The 16,404-nt window shown below is 43.7% G+C and overlaps 1 protein-coding gene across 1 annotated transcript in view; it reads right to left on the bottom strand.

Annotated features, from left to right (window-relative positions):
- Positions 1–16,404, bottom strand: part of LOC132386651 (zinc finger protein 214-like) — a 243,883-nt gene continuing 227,479 nt past the window's right edge. The window contains exon 4 of the mRNA XM_059958968.1: positions 1–934. Within this exon, the coding sequence (XP_059814951.1) occupies positions 7–934 (928 nt within the window). The 3' untranslated portion in view covers positions 1–6. The remainder of the gene's footprint in view (positions 935–16,404) is intronic.

The raw sequence follows: 16,404 nt of genomic DNA, 5'->3' as shown, positions 1-16,404 counted from the left end.
TGGCCTCTACCCAGTGTGAACTCGCTGGTGTCTCTGTAGATGAGATAACTGAGTGAATCCCTTCCCACATTCACCGCAGGTGAACGGCCTCTCCCCTGTGTGAACTGACCGATGTGCCAGTAGTTTGGATGACTGAGTGAATCCTTTCCCACATTCTGAGCAGATGAATGGCCACTCCCCAGTGTGTACTGACCGGTGTGCCAATAGGGTGGATGACCGTGTGAATCCCTTTCCACAGTATGTGCAGGTGAACGGCCTCTCCCCAGTGTGAACTGACTGGTGTCTCTGTAGGGTGGATAACTGAGTGAATCCCTTCCCACAGTTTGAGCAAATGAATGGCCTCTCCCCAGTGTGAAATCGCTGGTGTGCCAGCATATCAGATGACTGAGTGAATCCCTTCCCACAGACTGAGCAGGTGAACGGCCTCTCCCCATTGTGAACTCGCTGGTGTCTCTGTAGGGTGGCTGACTGACTGAATCCCTTCCCACAGTCTGAGCAGATGAATGGCCTCTCCCCAGTGTGAACTCGTTGGTGACTCTGTAGGTTGGATAACTGAGTGAATCCCTTCCCACAGTCTGAGCAGGTGAACAGCCTCTCCCCACTGTGAACTCGCTGGTGTTTTTGGAGATCAGATGACCAAGAGAATCCCTTCCCACAGTCTGCGCAGGTGAATGGCTTCTCTCCAGTGTGAACTCGCTGGTGTGCCAGTAGGTGAGATGACCGAGTGAATCCCTTCCCACATTCGGAGCAGTTAAACGGCCTCTCCCCAGTGTGAACTGACTGGTGTGCCAGTAGTTCAGATGACTGAGTGAATCCTTTCCCACATTCTGGGCAGGTGAACGGTCGCTCCCCAGTATGAACTGTCTGGTGTCTCATTAGGTGAGATGACAATGTGAATCCCTTCCCACAGTCTGAGCACGTGAACGGCCGCTCGCTGGTGTGAACTCGCTGGTGAGCCATTAGACCAGATGACCGAGTGAATCCTTCCCCACGGTCTGAACAGGAAAAATGGTTGATTGAATCCCTTGTTCCTTAAATATTTAGACAGAGACAGCACAACTGGTGTGTTGTGTTTGAATTCCCATAGACAAATTCCTTGTCGTTTCCAACCTGTAAAAAGAGTTAAAAATCCATCAGTGGTTGAAGGACAACATTTCAGATGAGATCACTTGAGTTGTCAAGGTGTGATCTGATATCACACTGTTACATTGAGGTTCAATCCAAGTTGGATGGAGAAATCATCTCCTGACTGGGCAGAGTGCTGGTATCTGGAATGAGCATTGAACACTCTGAAGCTCCTCCTGTCTCTATAAGAATGGGGCATTTCTGCCATCTCCAACCTGTGACTTGTCAGACTCTCTCCATTGGTACTATTCCCTGTTCCCACTGAGCTGCATGGGTGCCTGGCCCCACAGTAACTGAAACACCCTCACACAAATAGCCTTTCTTGACGTGCAGCCGGGGGTTTCTTTATGTAATGTTAATTTAATCTCCCACAGTTTCAATGCCATGTAAGTATCTCTTGAACTGGATGGTGGCGAGGTGGCATCAGGATTTCAGGACGAAAGGTCCTGAGTTCGAATCCATCCGGCTCCCCTGCACGCTTTCCATCCGTGCTGGGTTACGAGCTGGTGATCTCTTTGGAAACTCACCCGGCAGAATTGAGCTCACATGCACCACTTGTGCTGGCTGCTCATTCCACACCCAGATGACCGTCTGTGTGAAGAATTTTACTCTTGAATGTTTCACCTTTCACCCTTAACCAATGTAGTCCCAATCCATCTCAGTGGTAAAAGCCAGCTTCCATTTACCCTATCTATAAACCTCAGAACTCTCATATGCCTCCATCAAATCTCCCCTCAATCTTCTACATTCCAAGGAATAAAGTCCTGACCTGTTCAATCTTTCCTTATAACCCAAGTCCTCCAGACCTGGCAACATCTTTGTGAATTTTCTCTGAACTCTTCCAAAGTCTTTACATCTTTCTTGTAAGTTGGTGACTAAAACTGCACTCAATATTCCAAATTAGGCCTCACCATTGTCTTGTACAAAGTCAACATAACATCCACCTCCTGTACTCTGAACTTTGGTTTATGAAGGCCAATGTGCCAAAATCCTTCTTTCCGTCCCTATTGAACTGTGACACCACTTTCAGTGAAATATAGACGTGTATTCCTCGATCCCTTTCCTCTGCAACACTCCTCAGTGCCCGACCAGTCACTGTATAAAACCTAGTTCCTACCAAAATGCAACACCCCACACTTGTCTCTATTAAACTCCATTTTGCATTTCTTAACCCATTTTTCCAGCTGATCAAGATTGCACTGCAAGCCATGACAGTCCTCCTCGCGGTTCATTACACCCCAATCTTGGTGTTATCCCCAAATCTCATGATCCAGCTGACCATGTTATCATCCACATTACTGATATACATGACAAACAACAACAGATCCAGCACTGATCCCTGAGACAACCACGAGCCACAGGCCTCCGGTCAGAGAGGCAACCACCTGCCACCACACTCTGGCTTCTCCCAAAGACAGTGTCTCATCCAATTTACTGTCTCATCTTGAATGCTGAGTGACTGAACCTTCTTGACCAACCTCCCATATGAGACTTTGTCAAGTGCCTTGCTGACGTCCATGTAGACAACATCCAGTGCCTTGCCTTCATCCACTTTCCTGATAACTTCCTCGAGAGACTCTATAAGACTGGTTAGACCTGACCTACCATGCAGAAAGCCATGCTGTCTATCTTTAATCAGTCCACATCTATCCAAATACTTACATCTCCAGTTCCTGCACATAACGTGCAATAACTTTGCCCCGACTGATGTCAAGCTCACCAACGTACAGTTTCTTATTTATTTTTAGAGCCTTTCTTGGACAGCAGAACAACATTGTCTGTCCTCCAATCCTCCAGTACCTCACCTGTCACTAAGGATTATTTAAATAACTGTGTTTGTGCCCTAACAATTTCTGCACTTGTCTTCCGCAGGGTCCCAGGGAAGAACTTGTCAGGCCCTGGGGAATTATCCATACTAATTTGGCTTATGACAGTAAACAACTCCACCTCTGTAATCTGTACAGGGTCCATGAAGTTGATGCTCCTTTGCCTCACTTCTATAGACTCTGTGTCCATCTCCTGTGTAAATACGGATGCAGAAAAAAAATCTCCCCATCTATTTTGTCTCCTGTTATGGATTACCATTCTGATCTTGCAGAAGATTAATTTTTTCCACTGGTAATCCTTTTGCTCCTAACATATCTGCAGAATCCCTGAGGATTCTCCTTCACCTTGTCTGCTGGAGCAACCTCGTGCCTTCTTTTATTTCTTTCAAGTGTTCACTTGAATTTCCTGTATTTTATAAGTACCCCATTTGTTCCTATCTGCCTGTACCTGGTATGCACCTCATTTTCATTGATCTGGGAGAGGAAAGCAAAAGGGATGATAGAGCTGCATGCTGGGAAGTGGGGGTAAGGGGCGGGGGGTTAAACCAAAGTTGCAGGGGGAATGGGAGGCTGAATAACAGACCAGATAGTGGAGGGGTTGTGGAGACAGATGTTGTTCAGTCCTCAGACAAAGTCTGGAATGAAAAAGTTGAGCATGGTGCAGTGAATATGCTGAGCCCTGTATATTTCAATACAAGGAGCAGCGTTGGAAAGGTGGATGTGTTCAGGGCATGGATCAACACCTGGAATTAGGATACTAGGATCTGGCAACTGTGGACTGGGATAGGCTCCTTTATGGCAAAGGTGTGCTTGGTAAATGGGAGGCCCTCAAAGTGAAATTTTGAAAGTACAAAGCGGTTATGTGCTTCTCAGAATAAAAGATAAAGATAGAAACTCAGAATCAGGATCAGGTTGATTATCACCGGCATGTGTCGTGAAATTTGTTAACTTTGCAGCAGCAGTTCAATGCAGTACATAGCCCAGCATAGATAATAATAATAAAAAAAAAATAAATACATTAAAACATTAGAAATAAACAATTAAATAAATTATGTGTAATGGATAGATCATTAAAAATGTGCAAAAACAGTAGAAGTGAGATAGTGTCCAAAGCTTCAAATTCCATTTAGGAATTGGATGGCAGAGGGGAAGAAGCTGTTGTTGAATCACTGTTGTTCATTCAGGCCTGAAGGTAACAATGAGAAAAGGGCATGCCCTGGGTGCTGGAGGACAGTAATAATGGACGCTGCCTTTCTGAGACACTGCTTCCTAAAGATGTCCTGGATACTTTGTAGGCTAGTACACAAGATAGAGCTGACTAGATTTGCAACCTTCTGCAGCTTCTTACGGTCCTGTGCAGAAGCCCCTCCACACCAGACAGTGATGCAGCTTGTCAGAATGCTCTCCACGCTGCAACTATAGAAGTGTTTGAGCGTATTTGTTGACATGCCAAACCGCGTCAAAGTCCTAAGAAAGCATAGCCACTGTCTTGCCTTCTTTCTGACTACATCCATGTGCTGGGACCAGATTAGATCCTCAGAGATCATGACTCCCAGGAATTTAAAGTTGCTCACAGTCTCTACTTCTGATCCCTCTATGAGGATTGGTGCGTGCTCCCTCATCTTACTCTTCCTGAAGTCCACAATCTGCTCTTTCATCTTACTGACGTTGAGTGCCAGGTTGTGTCTGTGGCACCCTTCCACTAGCTGGCATATCTCACTCCTGTATGCCCCCTCATCACCATCTGAGAATCTACCAACAATGGGTGTATCGTCAGCAAATTTGTAGATGGTGATTGAGTTATGCCTAGCCACACAGACATGTGTATACAGAGAGTAGAGCAGTGGGCTAAGCACACACCTCTGAGGTGCAGCAGTGTTGATCGTCAGCGAAGAGGTTATGTTAAACTGTAGGGACCTTGGATTTCAAGAGATATTGGGACCCTGGTGAAGCACAAAATGGAGTTACATAACAGGGATAGGCAGGTTCTAATGGAGTATAAGAAATGCAAGAGAACACATAAGAAGTAAATCTCGCAGTCCGCTAAACCCCCAGTCTTGTTGTCATCCACAAATTTGCTGATCCAGTTAACCACACTATCATCCAGATTACTGATATAGATGACAAACAACAACAGATCCAGCACTGATCCCTGTGGCAACCACTAGACAGTGGCCTCCGGTCAGAGAGGCAACCATCTGCTACCACACTCTGGCTTCTCCCAAAGACAGTGTCTCATCCGATTTACTCTCTCATCTTGAATGCTGAGTGACTGAACCTTCTTGACCAACCTCCCATATGAGACTTTGTCAAGTGCCTTGCTAACGTCCATGTAGACAATATCCACTGCCTTGCCCTCATCCACTTTCCTTATAACTTCCTCAAGAGACTCTATAAGATTGGCTAGAGCCACGCTGCCTATCCTTTTTTGGTCCACACCTATCCAAATACTTACAGTATATACCTGGTTCCTGCACCCACATTCCAATAACTTTCCCTGTTCTGATGTCAAGCTCACCAACGTATAATTTCCTAGTTTATTTTTGCAGCCTTTCTTGAACATCAGAACAACATTGTCTGTCCTCCAATCCTCCAGTACCTCACCTGTCACTAAGGATGATTTAAATATCTGTGCTAAGGCCCCGATAATTTCTGCACTTGTCTTCCGCAGGGTCCAAGTGAACAACTTGTCAGGCCCTGGGGATTGATCCACACTAATTTGCCTCAAAACAGCAAACCCCTCCACCTCTGTAATCTGTACAGGGTCCATGAAGTTGATGCGGCTTTGCCTCACTTCTATAGACTCTGTGTCCATCTCCTGAGTAAATACAGATGCAGAAAAAATCTCCCCAAGTCTATGCTCTCCTTCATATGGATTACCATTTTGATCTTCCAGAGGATTAATTATTTCCCTTGCAATCTTTTTGCTCTTAACATATATGCGGAATCCCTGAGGATTCTCCTTCACCTTGTCTGCTGGGGCAACTTCATGCCTTCTTTTATTTCTTTCAAGTGTTCACTTGAATTTCCTGTATTTCATAAGTACCCCATTTGTTCCTACCTGCCTGTACCTGGTATGCACCTCCTTTTCATTGATCTGTGAGAGGAAAGCCAAAGGGCTGATAGAGCTGCATGGTGGGAGGTGGGGGTAAGGAGGGCTAAACTAAAGTTGCAGGGGGAATGGGAGGCTGAATAACAGACCAGATAGTGGAGGGGTTGTGGAGACAGATGTTGTCCAGTCCTCAGACAAAGTCAGGAATGAAAAAGATCAGCATGGTGCAGTGAATATGCTGAGCCCTGTATATTTCAATGCAAGGAGCAGCGTAGGAAAGGCGGATGTGTTCAGGGCATGGATCAACACCTGGAATCAACACTAGGATCTGGCAACTGTGGATTGGGACAGGCTGCTTTATGGCAAAGGTGTGCTTGGTAAATGGGAGTCTTTCAAAGCGAAATTTTGAAAGTACAAAGCGGGTATCTCCTTGTCAGAATAAAAGGTAAAGACAGAAACTGTTGGGAACCTTGTTTTTCAAGAGATATTGAGACCCTGGTGAAGCACAAAATGGAATTGTATAACAGGAATAGGCAGGCAGGTTCTTATGGAGTATAAGAAATGCAAGAGAACGCATAAGAAATAAATCAGGATGGCTAAATGAAAGCATGTTTTGCCCTCACAAAACAGATGAAGGATAATCCTAAGTGATTCTAGTGATAGAGTAACAGCAAAAGTATTGTAAGGGAGAAAGTTGGTCCTCTGTAAGACCAGCGTGGCAATCCATGTGTGGAAACAAAGCAGATAGGGAGATCCTCGTTTTTTTTTAAATCTCTATTTAGTCAGGAGACAGGACACAGAGTCTATGGAAGTTTGGAAAAGCGAAGTTAACATCGTGGATCCTGTACTGACTAAAGTGGAGGAGGTGTTTCCTATCCTGAGGCAGATTAGGGTGGATTAGACCCTGTGGGAGTCAAGTGCAGAAATTGTTGGGTCCCTGGCAGAGATAATTAAGTCATCTTTAGTGATGGGGGTGGGACCAGATGATCGGAAGTTAACCAAAGTTGTTTTGCTCCTTAACATATAACAGTGATATCTACAGCACGTTACAGGCACTCTGGCCCACAGTCCTGTGCCAACCATGTAACCTACTCTGGAAACTGCCTGGAACTTCCCAGCACACAGCCCTCTACTTTTCTATGCTCCATGTACCCATCTAAGAGGCTGTTAAAAGACCCTATTGTATCTGCTTCCGACTCTGCTGCTGGCAGTGCATTACACACATCCAACACTCTCTGCGTAATAAACATACCCCCCGACATCCCCTCGGTTTACATTTCTAAGCACCTTAAAAGTCTGTATGCCCCCTCATATTAGCCATTTCTGACCTAGGAACAAACTTCTGGCTATCCACCCGATCAATGCCCCTCATCATCTTATACACCTGAAAAAAGCTCTAAAAATAAACAAGGAAACGATATTGATTTGAGGATTTGTTAGAAGTATAGAAGATGGTTTCTTTTTCTCACACAGAGAGTGGTGAGTGCATGCACGAGTCCATGGTGGTGCTGGAGGCGGAAACAAAGGGGTCATTTAAGAGACTCCTGGATGGATACATGGAGTTTAGAAAGTTAGAGGGCTAGGGGTATGCCGAGTTAGATCTAAGGTAAGGATATGTTTGGGCCAAAAGGCCTGTATTGTGCTGTAGTTTTCTATGTTTCTATGTAGACAAAATATAACGGTATAGAATGGGTAAATGCAAGCAGCCTTTTCCAACTGATTTTAAGTGTGAAAATTTATGGGGAACAAATTATTGGCCATGTGAGTGTGGAATGAGATGCCAGCACAAGTGGTGTATGGTAGCTCCATTTTACCATTTAAGAGACGTTTGGATGGGTATCTGGATGGGAGGTGCTATGGTCCCGGTGCAGGTCATTGCATTCCACAGCTCGAATGTTTTTCCAGCATTGAGAAGATGGGCCAAATGGCATGTTTCTGTCCTGAACTTCTCCATGTTTCAATGACAGAGAGGCTGGCCAGACTTGATTGGAAGGGAAACTGGCAGCAGTGACAATGGAGCAGCAATGGCTGGAGTTTCTGGAGCAATTTGGGATCTGAGTGATGGATACATCCCCAAGTAGAGGAAGCATTGGAAAGGCAGGAGGACACAACTGTGGCAAAATGAGAAGCCAAACCCAACATAAAGGCCAAAGGGAGGGCAAACAAAAGAGCAAAAACTATTGGCAAGCTTTTAGAAGCCAACAGATGACAACTAAAAAAAGGTCAGATATGCTCAGGGCATGGAATGATGATATTGTAATCATTAATGAGTCTTGGTTGCACCCAACAGTCTGAGGCTTTTAGAGGAACAAAATGGGGCCTTGATTCCTCTTGAAAATCAAGGTTCCCTGCATCATTTACATCTCAACTTTTATTTTGACAGGCACATACATACTCTATACCTTTAAAATTTCACTTCTGAAGGTGTCCCACTTTATTTACTCCTTTGCCAAAAAACATTCTGTCCCAAACCACACTTGTCAAATCCTTTCTGATACCATCAAAATTGACCTTTCTCCAATTTAGAATCTCAATCTGTGTTCCAGACCTCTCTTTTTCCATATTTATTTGGAATATGATAGCATTATGATCTCTGAATACAAAGTGTTCCCATACATTAATTTCAATCACTAGCCCTGAATTGTTTCCTAACAGCTTATTTCACACTTCTACATCAGGAATTCTACGTCCTGATTAAGGACGCATTTGACAAATTCTAACCCTTTTAGTTCTTTTACAGTATGGGAGTCCCACTCAATATATGGAAAGTTAAAATCGCTTACAATCTCAGCCTTTGTTTCTTGGAATAGTCTGTGATCTCTCTACAAATTTGTTCCTCTAAATCCCTCAGATTGTTGGGTGTTACCAACTCACAGTAATGACTACAATATCAAAATTCCATGCCGTGGGCTATTCTGGCTTTCCAACGATGCTTCTTGCATTGCAATAGACACAGCTCATCACATTCATCTCACCATGCTCAACCTTTTGATTGCTGACTTTGTCTGCAGTCTGAACAACATCTGTCTGGTGTCTAAAAAACAACCTCTCCCTCATTATCACAAAAACAAAGGAGCTGGTTGTGGCTGACAGAAAGAATGGATACAGGATAAACCCTTCTAACATCAATGGATCTGCTGTTCAGAGGGTGAACAGCTTTCAGTTCCTCAGCATACACATTACCGAGGATCCCACCAGGTCTGTACATACCAGCCGTGTGGTGAAAACGGCACAACAGCGTCTTTTTCACCTCAGACTTTTGAAGAAGTTTGGAATGGTTCCCCAAATCCCAAGAACTTTCTACAGGGGCAACTTGAGAACATCCTGAGAGTCTGCATCACTGCCTGGTATGGGAACTGTACTTCCCTCAGTCGCAGGGCTCTGCAGAGAGTGGTGCAGACAGCCCAGCTCATCTGGATATGTGAACTTCCCATGATCCAGGGTATTTACATTATTGTGTAAAACAGACCCATAGGATCATTGGGGAGCTCATTCACCCCAACAAGAGACTGTTGCAGCCGCTACCATCCGGGAAACGGTACTGCAGCATAAAAGCCAGGACCACAAGGATCCGGGGCAGCCCCTTCACCAGGCCATCAGACTGATTCATTCATGCTGATACAATTGTATTTCTGTTACCTTGTATGCCTTGTTGTACATATTAATTATTATTAATTACTATAAATTGCACACTTAGATGGAGACATAACGTAAAGATTTCTACTCTTTAAGTATATGAAGGATGTATGTAATAAAGTCAATTCAACTCAATCTCTCCACTATCTGATTTGTCATTCTGGCACCAATCCTCCCTGCAACTTTAGATTAACCACCCACCCCACAGGGACGCATTACTACTAGGATAGTAGTCACCTTCTATTTCTGTTCCACTAACTAACAAATCCCCTATCTCCCTTTTGACTTTGCTCCATCAGGTAATCCCCACACAACACCTTCCAAACTGGTCCACCTATTCTTGTGGGGGATGGCCACAAGATTACTCAACAATGACTATTTAACCTCATTCCCCTTCCTGACACTCACCCAGTTTCCTGAGTGCTGCAACTTGGGTGTAATTCACATCTCTTCATGTGATATCCATCACCCCATCCAACTGCCGGATGATCTGGAATTCATCCATTTCAAGTTCCAGCTCCTTAAAGTGCAGGGTTACAAGCTGTAGCTGGATGCACATCTTGTAGGTGAGGGCATCAGGGACACTGAAGTCTCCCCTCATTCCCATTAATGTCCCCTCCAATTTGAATTATGCGTGCAAAAACTTTGTGCTGTGCAATGTTTACCCAGTGACAACAATATGGTCTGCACTGAATTTTATATTTTGAGATATTCATTTCAAAAGCCAGTGAATCACTGTCAATAAGAACTTTGATCTCCTCTTGGATTGATCGAGTTCATCTGCACTCTCACACTGCCTATGTAGCAAGCCTGTAGCAGGTAATGAAGGATGTTCTCATCACAGCTTTTGCATACTATCCATATCTGATTTGCTTACTAAATAATGATTTAAAAAGTCAGATTCCCAAATATTTCACGATTTCTTCCCACTTGCAAATTCTCCAGCAACTTTTGCATCATCACAATACACACAGGTGACTCCACTTTCTGTATTCCCCCTGATCCCTCCCCCAGGGGACTGACAGTGGTGAACTCAGTGATGGCAATGCCAATGAACATGAAGGGAAGGGCTGTACTCTGTCTCATCGGTGACTGGCGCATTTGTGATGCGAAAGCTACCTGTTGCCCAGGGCAAAGATGTTTGATATCATTATGTATCCGGAGAGAATGGGTCAAGGCATTTTCTCACCGGTAGAAAATTCCAAAACAAGAAGTGGTAGAACAAGGAACACACACAAAATGCTGCAGGTCAGACAGCATCTAAGGAAAATTGTATCAATGTGGAGTTCCTCCTGCATTTTATGTGTGTTTCTTGGATTTCCAACGTAGATAAAGAACGCCTCAACCTCCAGCCCCCAATGCTGTGCCGAACATTACTTACGTTAAAAATTACCTGATATTCCCCACAGCCCTCTATTTTTCTACGCGTCATGTACCTATCCAGGAGCCTCTTAAAAGACCCTATTGTATCGGCCTCCATCACAGCCCATTCCACACACTCGCCACTCTGGGTAAAAAAAAACTCCCCCCTCGTTGTGACATCACGTGTGAGAAAGGGATGGGACAGAGTTCCGAGCATGCGCAGAAATGAAGACTGATCGAGAAGCATGGCAGTTTAAAACGTGGTTTTGTTGTTGTTAAATAAAAGGTCAATTCTTCCAGAATATGGTTTGTTATGAGTAACCCACGGTACGTATAAAGCACACAACCCCTGACATCTCCTTCCAACCGGCTTCCAAGCACCTTAAAACTGTGCCCTCTCCACAGGTTTTCTCTTGTTTGTGATTGGAGGTAGAAAAAAAGGTGATTTTCTCAGCTGGTGATGTAAAAGATTTTGTTCCCTTTCTCCGAGTTCCTAATCCTTGCATTTAGATAGCTGGAGCTCAGCTCTGTCTGAGAGATCCATCGGTTCCCATTCCCTCATCAGCCGGAAGTTCCCCGGGGCCCGTGTACGGATCGTGGGACTGAGAGAGAGGGAAGAGAGCAGGACTGTGCCGGGATTGCGGGCCACGGTGTCCGAAGTTCACAGAAAATTTCCTAAAACTGTGTTGAAAACTTCACGTGGCGAACACTCTTACCTGATGCTGATCCTTCCATTTGCGCACTGCGCGCATGCGTGATGTTCGGGTATAATTAACAACGCTAACGCCTGCGCATTAGATCGGTGCTTTGGCATGGATTTATCGGTAACCACGGTGCCATTGAAAGTCTCTGCAAGCACCGGTTGCATGTCCATAGCTCAGTTTTCTTTTGTGTGACGGCTCCCAGAAACAAACAAAGTCGATACTAACAGGTATTCCGTGTATCTAATGCCAATGTACAATCCTCTTACAAATGACAGAAGAGATTCTGCAGTTGCTGGAAATAGAGAGACGCAGACACACAATGCTGGAGGAACTCTGCAGTTCAGGCAGCAACTAAGCAGAGGAGTACACAGTCTAGGCATGCTGAACGGGCTCTGTCTAAACGTTGTCTATTTTTCCTCTCCACGTTTGCGGCCTGATCTGTTGATTTCCTGCAGAACTTTGCAGAAATTAAACACCTTTTTTCAATCAAACAGTTTCAAAATGTTTCTGATCTTTCATTTGTAGCCACATCCTGCTGGTGTGATTCCTCTTCCTCCTCCTCATCGTGAACTCCAGGCCTCATTTTTTTTCTGCAGTCCTAAAGATGGTGGAACGCTGAACGTTGGCAGATGGAGTTTAATGCTGAGAAGTGTGAGGTTCTTCATTTTGGCAGGAATAATCCAAATAGAACATACAGGGTAAATGGTAGGGCATTGAGGAATGCAGTGGAACAGAGAGATCTAGGAATAACAGTGCATAGTTCCCTGAAGGTGGAGTCTCATGTAGATAGGGTGGTGAAGAAGGCTTTTGGAACGCTGGCCTTTGTAAATCAGAGCATTGAGTACAGAAGTTGGGATGTAATGTTAAAATTGTACAAGGCATTGGTAAGGCCAAATTTGGAATATTGTGTACAGTTCTGGTCACCGAATTATAGGAAAGATATCAGTAAATTAGAGAGAGTGCCGAGACGATTTACTAGGATGTTACCTGGGTTTCAGCACTTAAGTTACAGAGAAAGGTTGAACAAGTTAGGTCTCTATTCATTGGAGCGTAGAAGGTTGAGGGGGGATTTGATCGAGGTATTTAAAATTTTGAGAGGGATAGATAGAGTTGGCGTGAATAGGCTGTTTCCATTGAGAGCAGTGGAGATTCAAACGAGAGGACATGATTTGAGAGTTAGGGGGCAGAAGTTTAAGGGAAACACGGGGGGGGGGTATTTCTTTACTCAGAGAGTGATAGCTGTGTGGAATGAGCTTCCTGTAGAAGTAGTAGAGGCCAGTTCAGTTGTGTCATTTAAGGTAAAATTGGATAGGTATATGGACAGGAAAGGAGGGGAGGGTTATGGGTTGAGTGCGGGTAGGTGGGACTAGGTGAGATTAAGAGTTCGGCACGGACCATGAGGGCCGAGATGTCCTGTTTCCGTGCTGTGATTGTTATATGGTTATAAAGCCCTGATTCAGGCTGGCCACTCTTTGGTTTCTGACTCTGGTCAGAAACATTCACTCGCTAGTCTACTGTCAGGGTTTAGAGGCGTGTTGCAACAACCCAGCTGCCTGAGGAACAGTCCCTTGAAATTAGTGAAAATGACGCAAAACGTTCAAAAGAGCAGGGAAGAACCACCTTAGCCCAGAGCTCTGAATAACTTTAAAACCACAGTGTGGCCATCGTCTTATTCAGCATGGAGAAAAACATGCAGGAAATTCATGCAGGTGTATAAGATGATGAGAGGCATTGGTCCTGTGGATAGCCAGATTTATCTAATGTAGACTTTTTTAGATAATTACATATTGGGAATTTTTTACGTGGTTTGCTGCCAAATTATCCTTCTGTTTATCCACCTAATATGACAGATGCCGTTTTTTCATCTTAAACCACTTCATAAAAGGCTGATAGCTATAATTTATAAATCACTATTCAAATGATATCTAATGATATAATTAAACCTGCTTGGGAATTGGAATTTCAAGAGTCATTTTCAGATAATCAATAGAGTAAAATTTTTATTTGGTTAATAACTCATCTCTTTGTGCCCGCCATTCCTTGATACAGTTTAATGTAGTGTATGTCAAAGGATAAACTAGCACATATTTTTTCCAACATCAATCCTGTCTCTGACAGATGTAATATTGAGCTGGCCACTTTCACTCATGTGTTTTGGTCTTGTGTAAAACTAGACAATTTCTGGAGAGATGTTTTTAAAACATTGTCAAACGTCTTGGATCTGGAACCATTGGGATTATCCCATTGGAACCAGGAAATATTCCTGATTGACTTCATTGACTAGGACAGCCATTTCACTGAAGTGGAAGGATTCTAATCCACCCACTGTCTTTTATTGGCTTTCCTCCATTATGTCCTGTCTAAGTTTAGAGAAAATAAAAAGTCGGACATTAGATACATCCTGTAAATTTGACCAAATCTGGTGATCATTTATTCAATATTTTCATTTGATTTGAGTTATTACTTTTACAATTTTTTTTCAAAGTTCTAGATTTGATCAAAATTCTTTCTTTTTTTTTTCTTTTTGATCATATCCTCAGAATGGACTGCCCAGTTCCTTTTAATTTTGTAGAGTGCAATGTTTTATTTTCTTCATTTCATAATTTAAAGTTTTTTTTCTCCATGAATAAAATGGAGGAGAATCATCTGTCGTCTTTTTTTTATTATATATCACATAATAGCTTAACACTATGTATGACTTTGATAATGTTTATTTCACTTTCTGTTTGTATTGTTATTGATATTTACATTTGAGATAATTCTCCTCTTGTTTGTATTTATATTCCTTTATATCAATAAAAAGATTAATAAATAAAGAGAGAGATTTACTCAATCATCCCAGCTGCTGCAACACCAGCAACTTCACATCAGGGAGGAAGTTCAAATCAGCTCCGTGTTAACTGTTTAACCATCACGGTGACTGAAGGCAGCTGCAGGTTCATGAGGGACTGTTACTGTCAGATTCTGCAGTTCTTGCGGCTGCTCATCTCACCCAGGACTGAACCCTGGTCACTGAGCATTGGAGGGGTCAGTTCTGCTGATGTTAGCCTTAGACTAGACAGAAGTTTTACATTGTGGATCTATGAATGATAAGTCAATTCTGTATCATTTATCCCGTGTCTCAGGTACTTACTGTCTCTATCACCCTCACAACATAAACTAGAAAGCCCACTCAGTCCATTTGGTTCCTGCCCATGTTTCTGTTCCATAACAGTATATCAAAATCTATCCCTGCCGTTTCCCTCTCACAATCTCTATGATGACAGGTTGCAACTAGTCATCTCTCCGTGGGATAAGAGATTTCCCTTGAATTTCATAGAATTATAGAAATCTACAGCATGTTATAGACGCGTTGGTCCATAATGTTATGCCGACCATGTAACTTACTCCAGAAACTGCCAACCGCAAAGCTCTCTATCTTCCTAAGCTACATGTACTTATCTAAGAGTCTCTTAAAATACCCTATTGTATCCCTCTCTACCACCGTCGCTTGCAGTGCATTCCACACAAACACCTCTTTGTTTAAAAAAAATAGCTCTGACATCACCTCTGTACCAACATTCAAGCAAATTAAACCTATGCCCCCTCGTGTTAGCCGTTCCAGCCCTGGGAAAAAGCCTTTGGCTATCCACACGTCAAATGACTCTCATCATCAAATATGCCTCCATGAATTTCCTGCATGATTTTCTCCATGCTGAAGAACTGTGGTTTTAACCTTCTTGCAATGCGCCTCTAAACCCTGACAGCAGACTAGCGAGTGAATCTTCGATGGACCAGAGTCAGAAACCAAAGAGTTGCCAGCCTGAGTCAGGACTTTGGGACTCCAGAAACAAATGGTGCCTGCGGTTTACGATGAGTAGAAGGAAGCTGAATAACTCCAGCAGGATGTGGGTACAAATGAAAGATCAGAAACGTTTTGAATCGGTTTGATTGAAAAGGGGTGGTTAATTTCTGCAAAGTACTGGAGGAAATCAACAGATCAGGCCGCAAATGTGATGAAAAATAAATAGACAGCGTTTAGGCCGACGGCCTTCAGCATGCCAAGACTGTGTATTCCTCTGCTTAGTTGCTGCGTGTGTGTGTGTTTGTATTTCCAGCAACTGCAGAATCTTCTGTGTTTCATATCAACATTTGTAATAGGTTTGTACTTTGGCATTAGATACACGAACTGCCTGCTGATATGTAGTATATTGTTAATGGGAGCCGCCACAAAAAAAAAGCACTTAAGTATTGTCATGGAATCGGTGATGCAGAAACTTTCAATGGCACCGTGATTACCCATAAGTCCGTACGTTAAAAAAAGTCGCATTCGGCGAAGGACCGATTGAATTCGCAGGCGTCAGCATTGTTCACGTCCCCGGATATCACGCATGCGCGCAGTGCACAAACGGCAGGATCAGCATAAGGTAAGAAAGTTCACAATGTGAAGTTTGCAACACCGGTTTCGGGAAATTTCTCTGAGCTTCGGACACCATGACCCGCAATCCCGGCACAGTCCTGCTCTCTTAAATGTCCCTCAGCCCCACGATCCTTACACGGGCCCTGGGGAGATTCCGACTGCTGAGGGAATGGGAACCGATGGATCTCTCAGACAGAGCTGAGCTCCGGCTATCTAAATGCAAGGATTAGGAACTCGGAGAAAGGGAACAAAATCTTTTACAGCAGCAGTTGAGAAAATCACCTTTGTTTTGTTTCCAAT

Source organism: Hypanus sabinus, unplaced genomic scaffold (assembly GCF_030144855.1).
Source record: "Hypanus sabinus isolate sHypSab1 unplaced genomic scaffold, sHypSab1.hap1 scaffold_124, whole genome shotgun sequence".
NCBI classification, from domain to species: domain Eukaryota; kingdom Metazoa; phylum Chordata; class Chondrichthyes; order Myliobatiformes; family Dasyatidae; genus Hypanus; species Hypanus sabinus.
The sequence above is the reverse complement of the archived record's forward strand: the minus strand, read 5'-3'. Positions and strand labels throughout refer to the sequence as shown.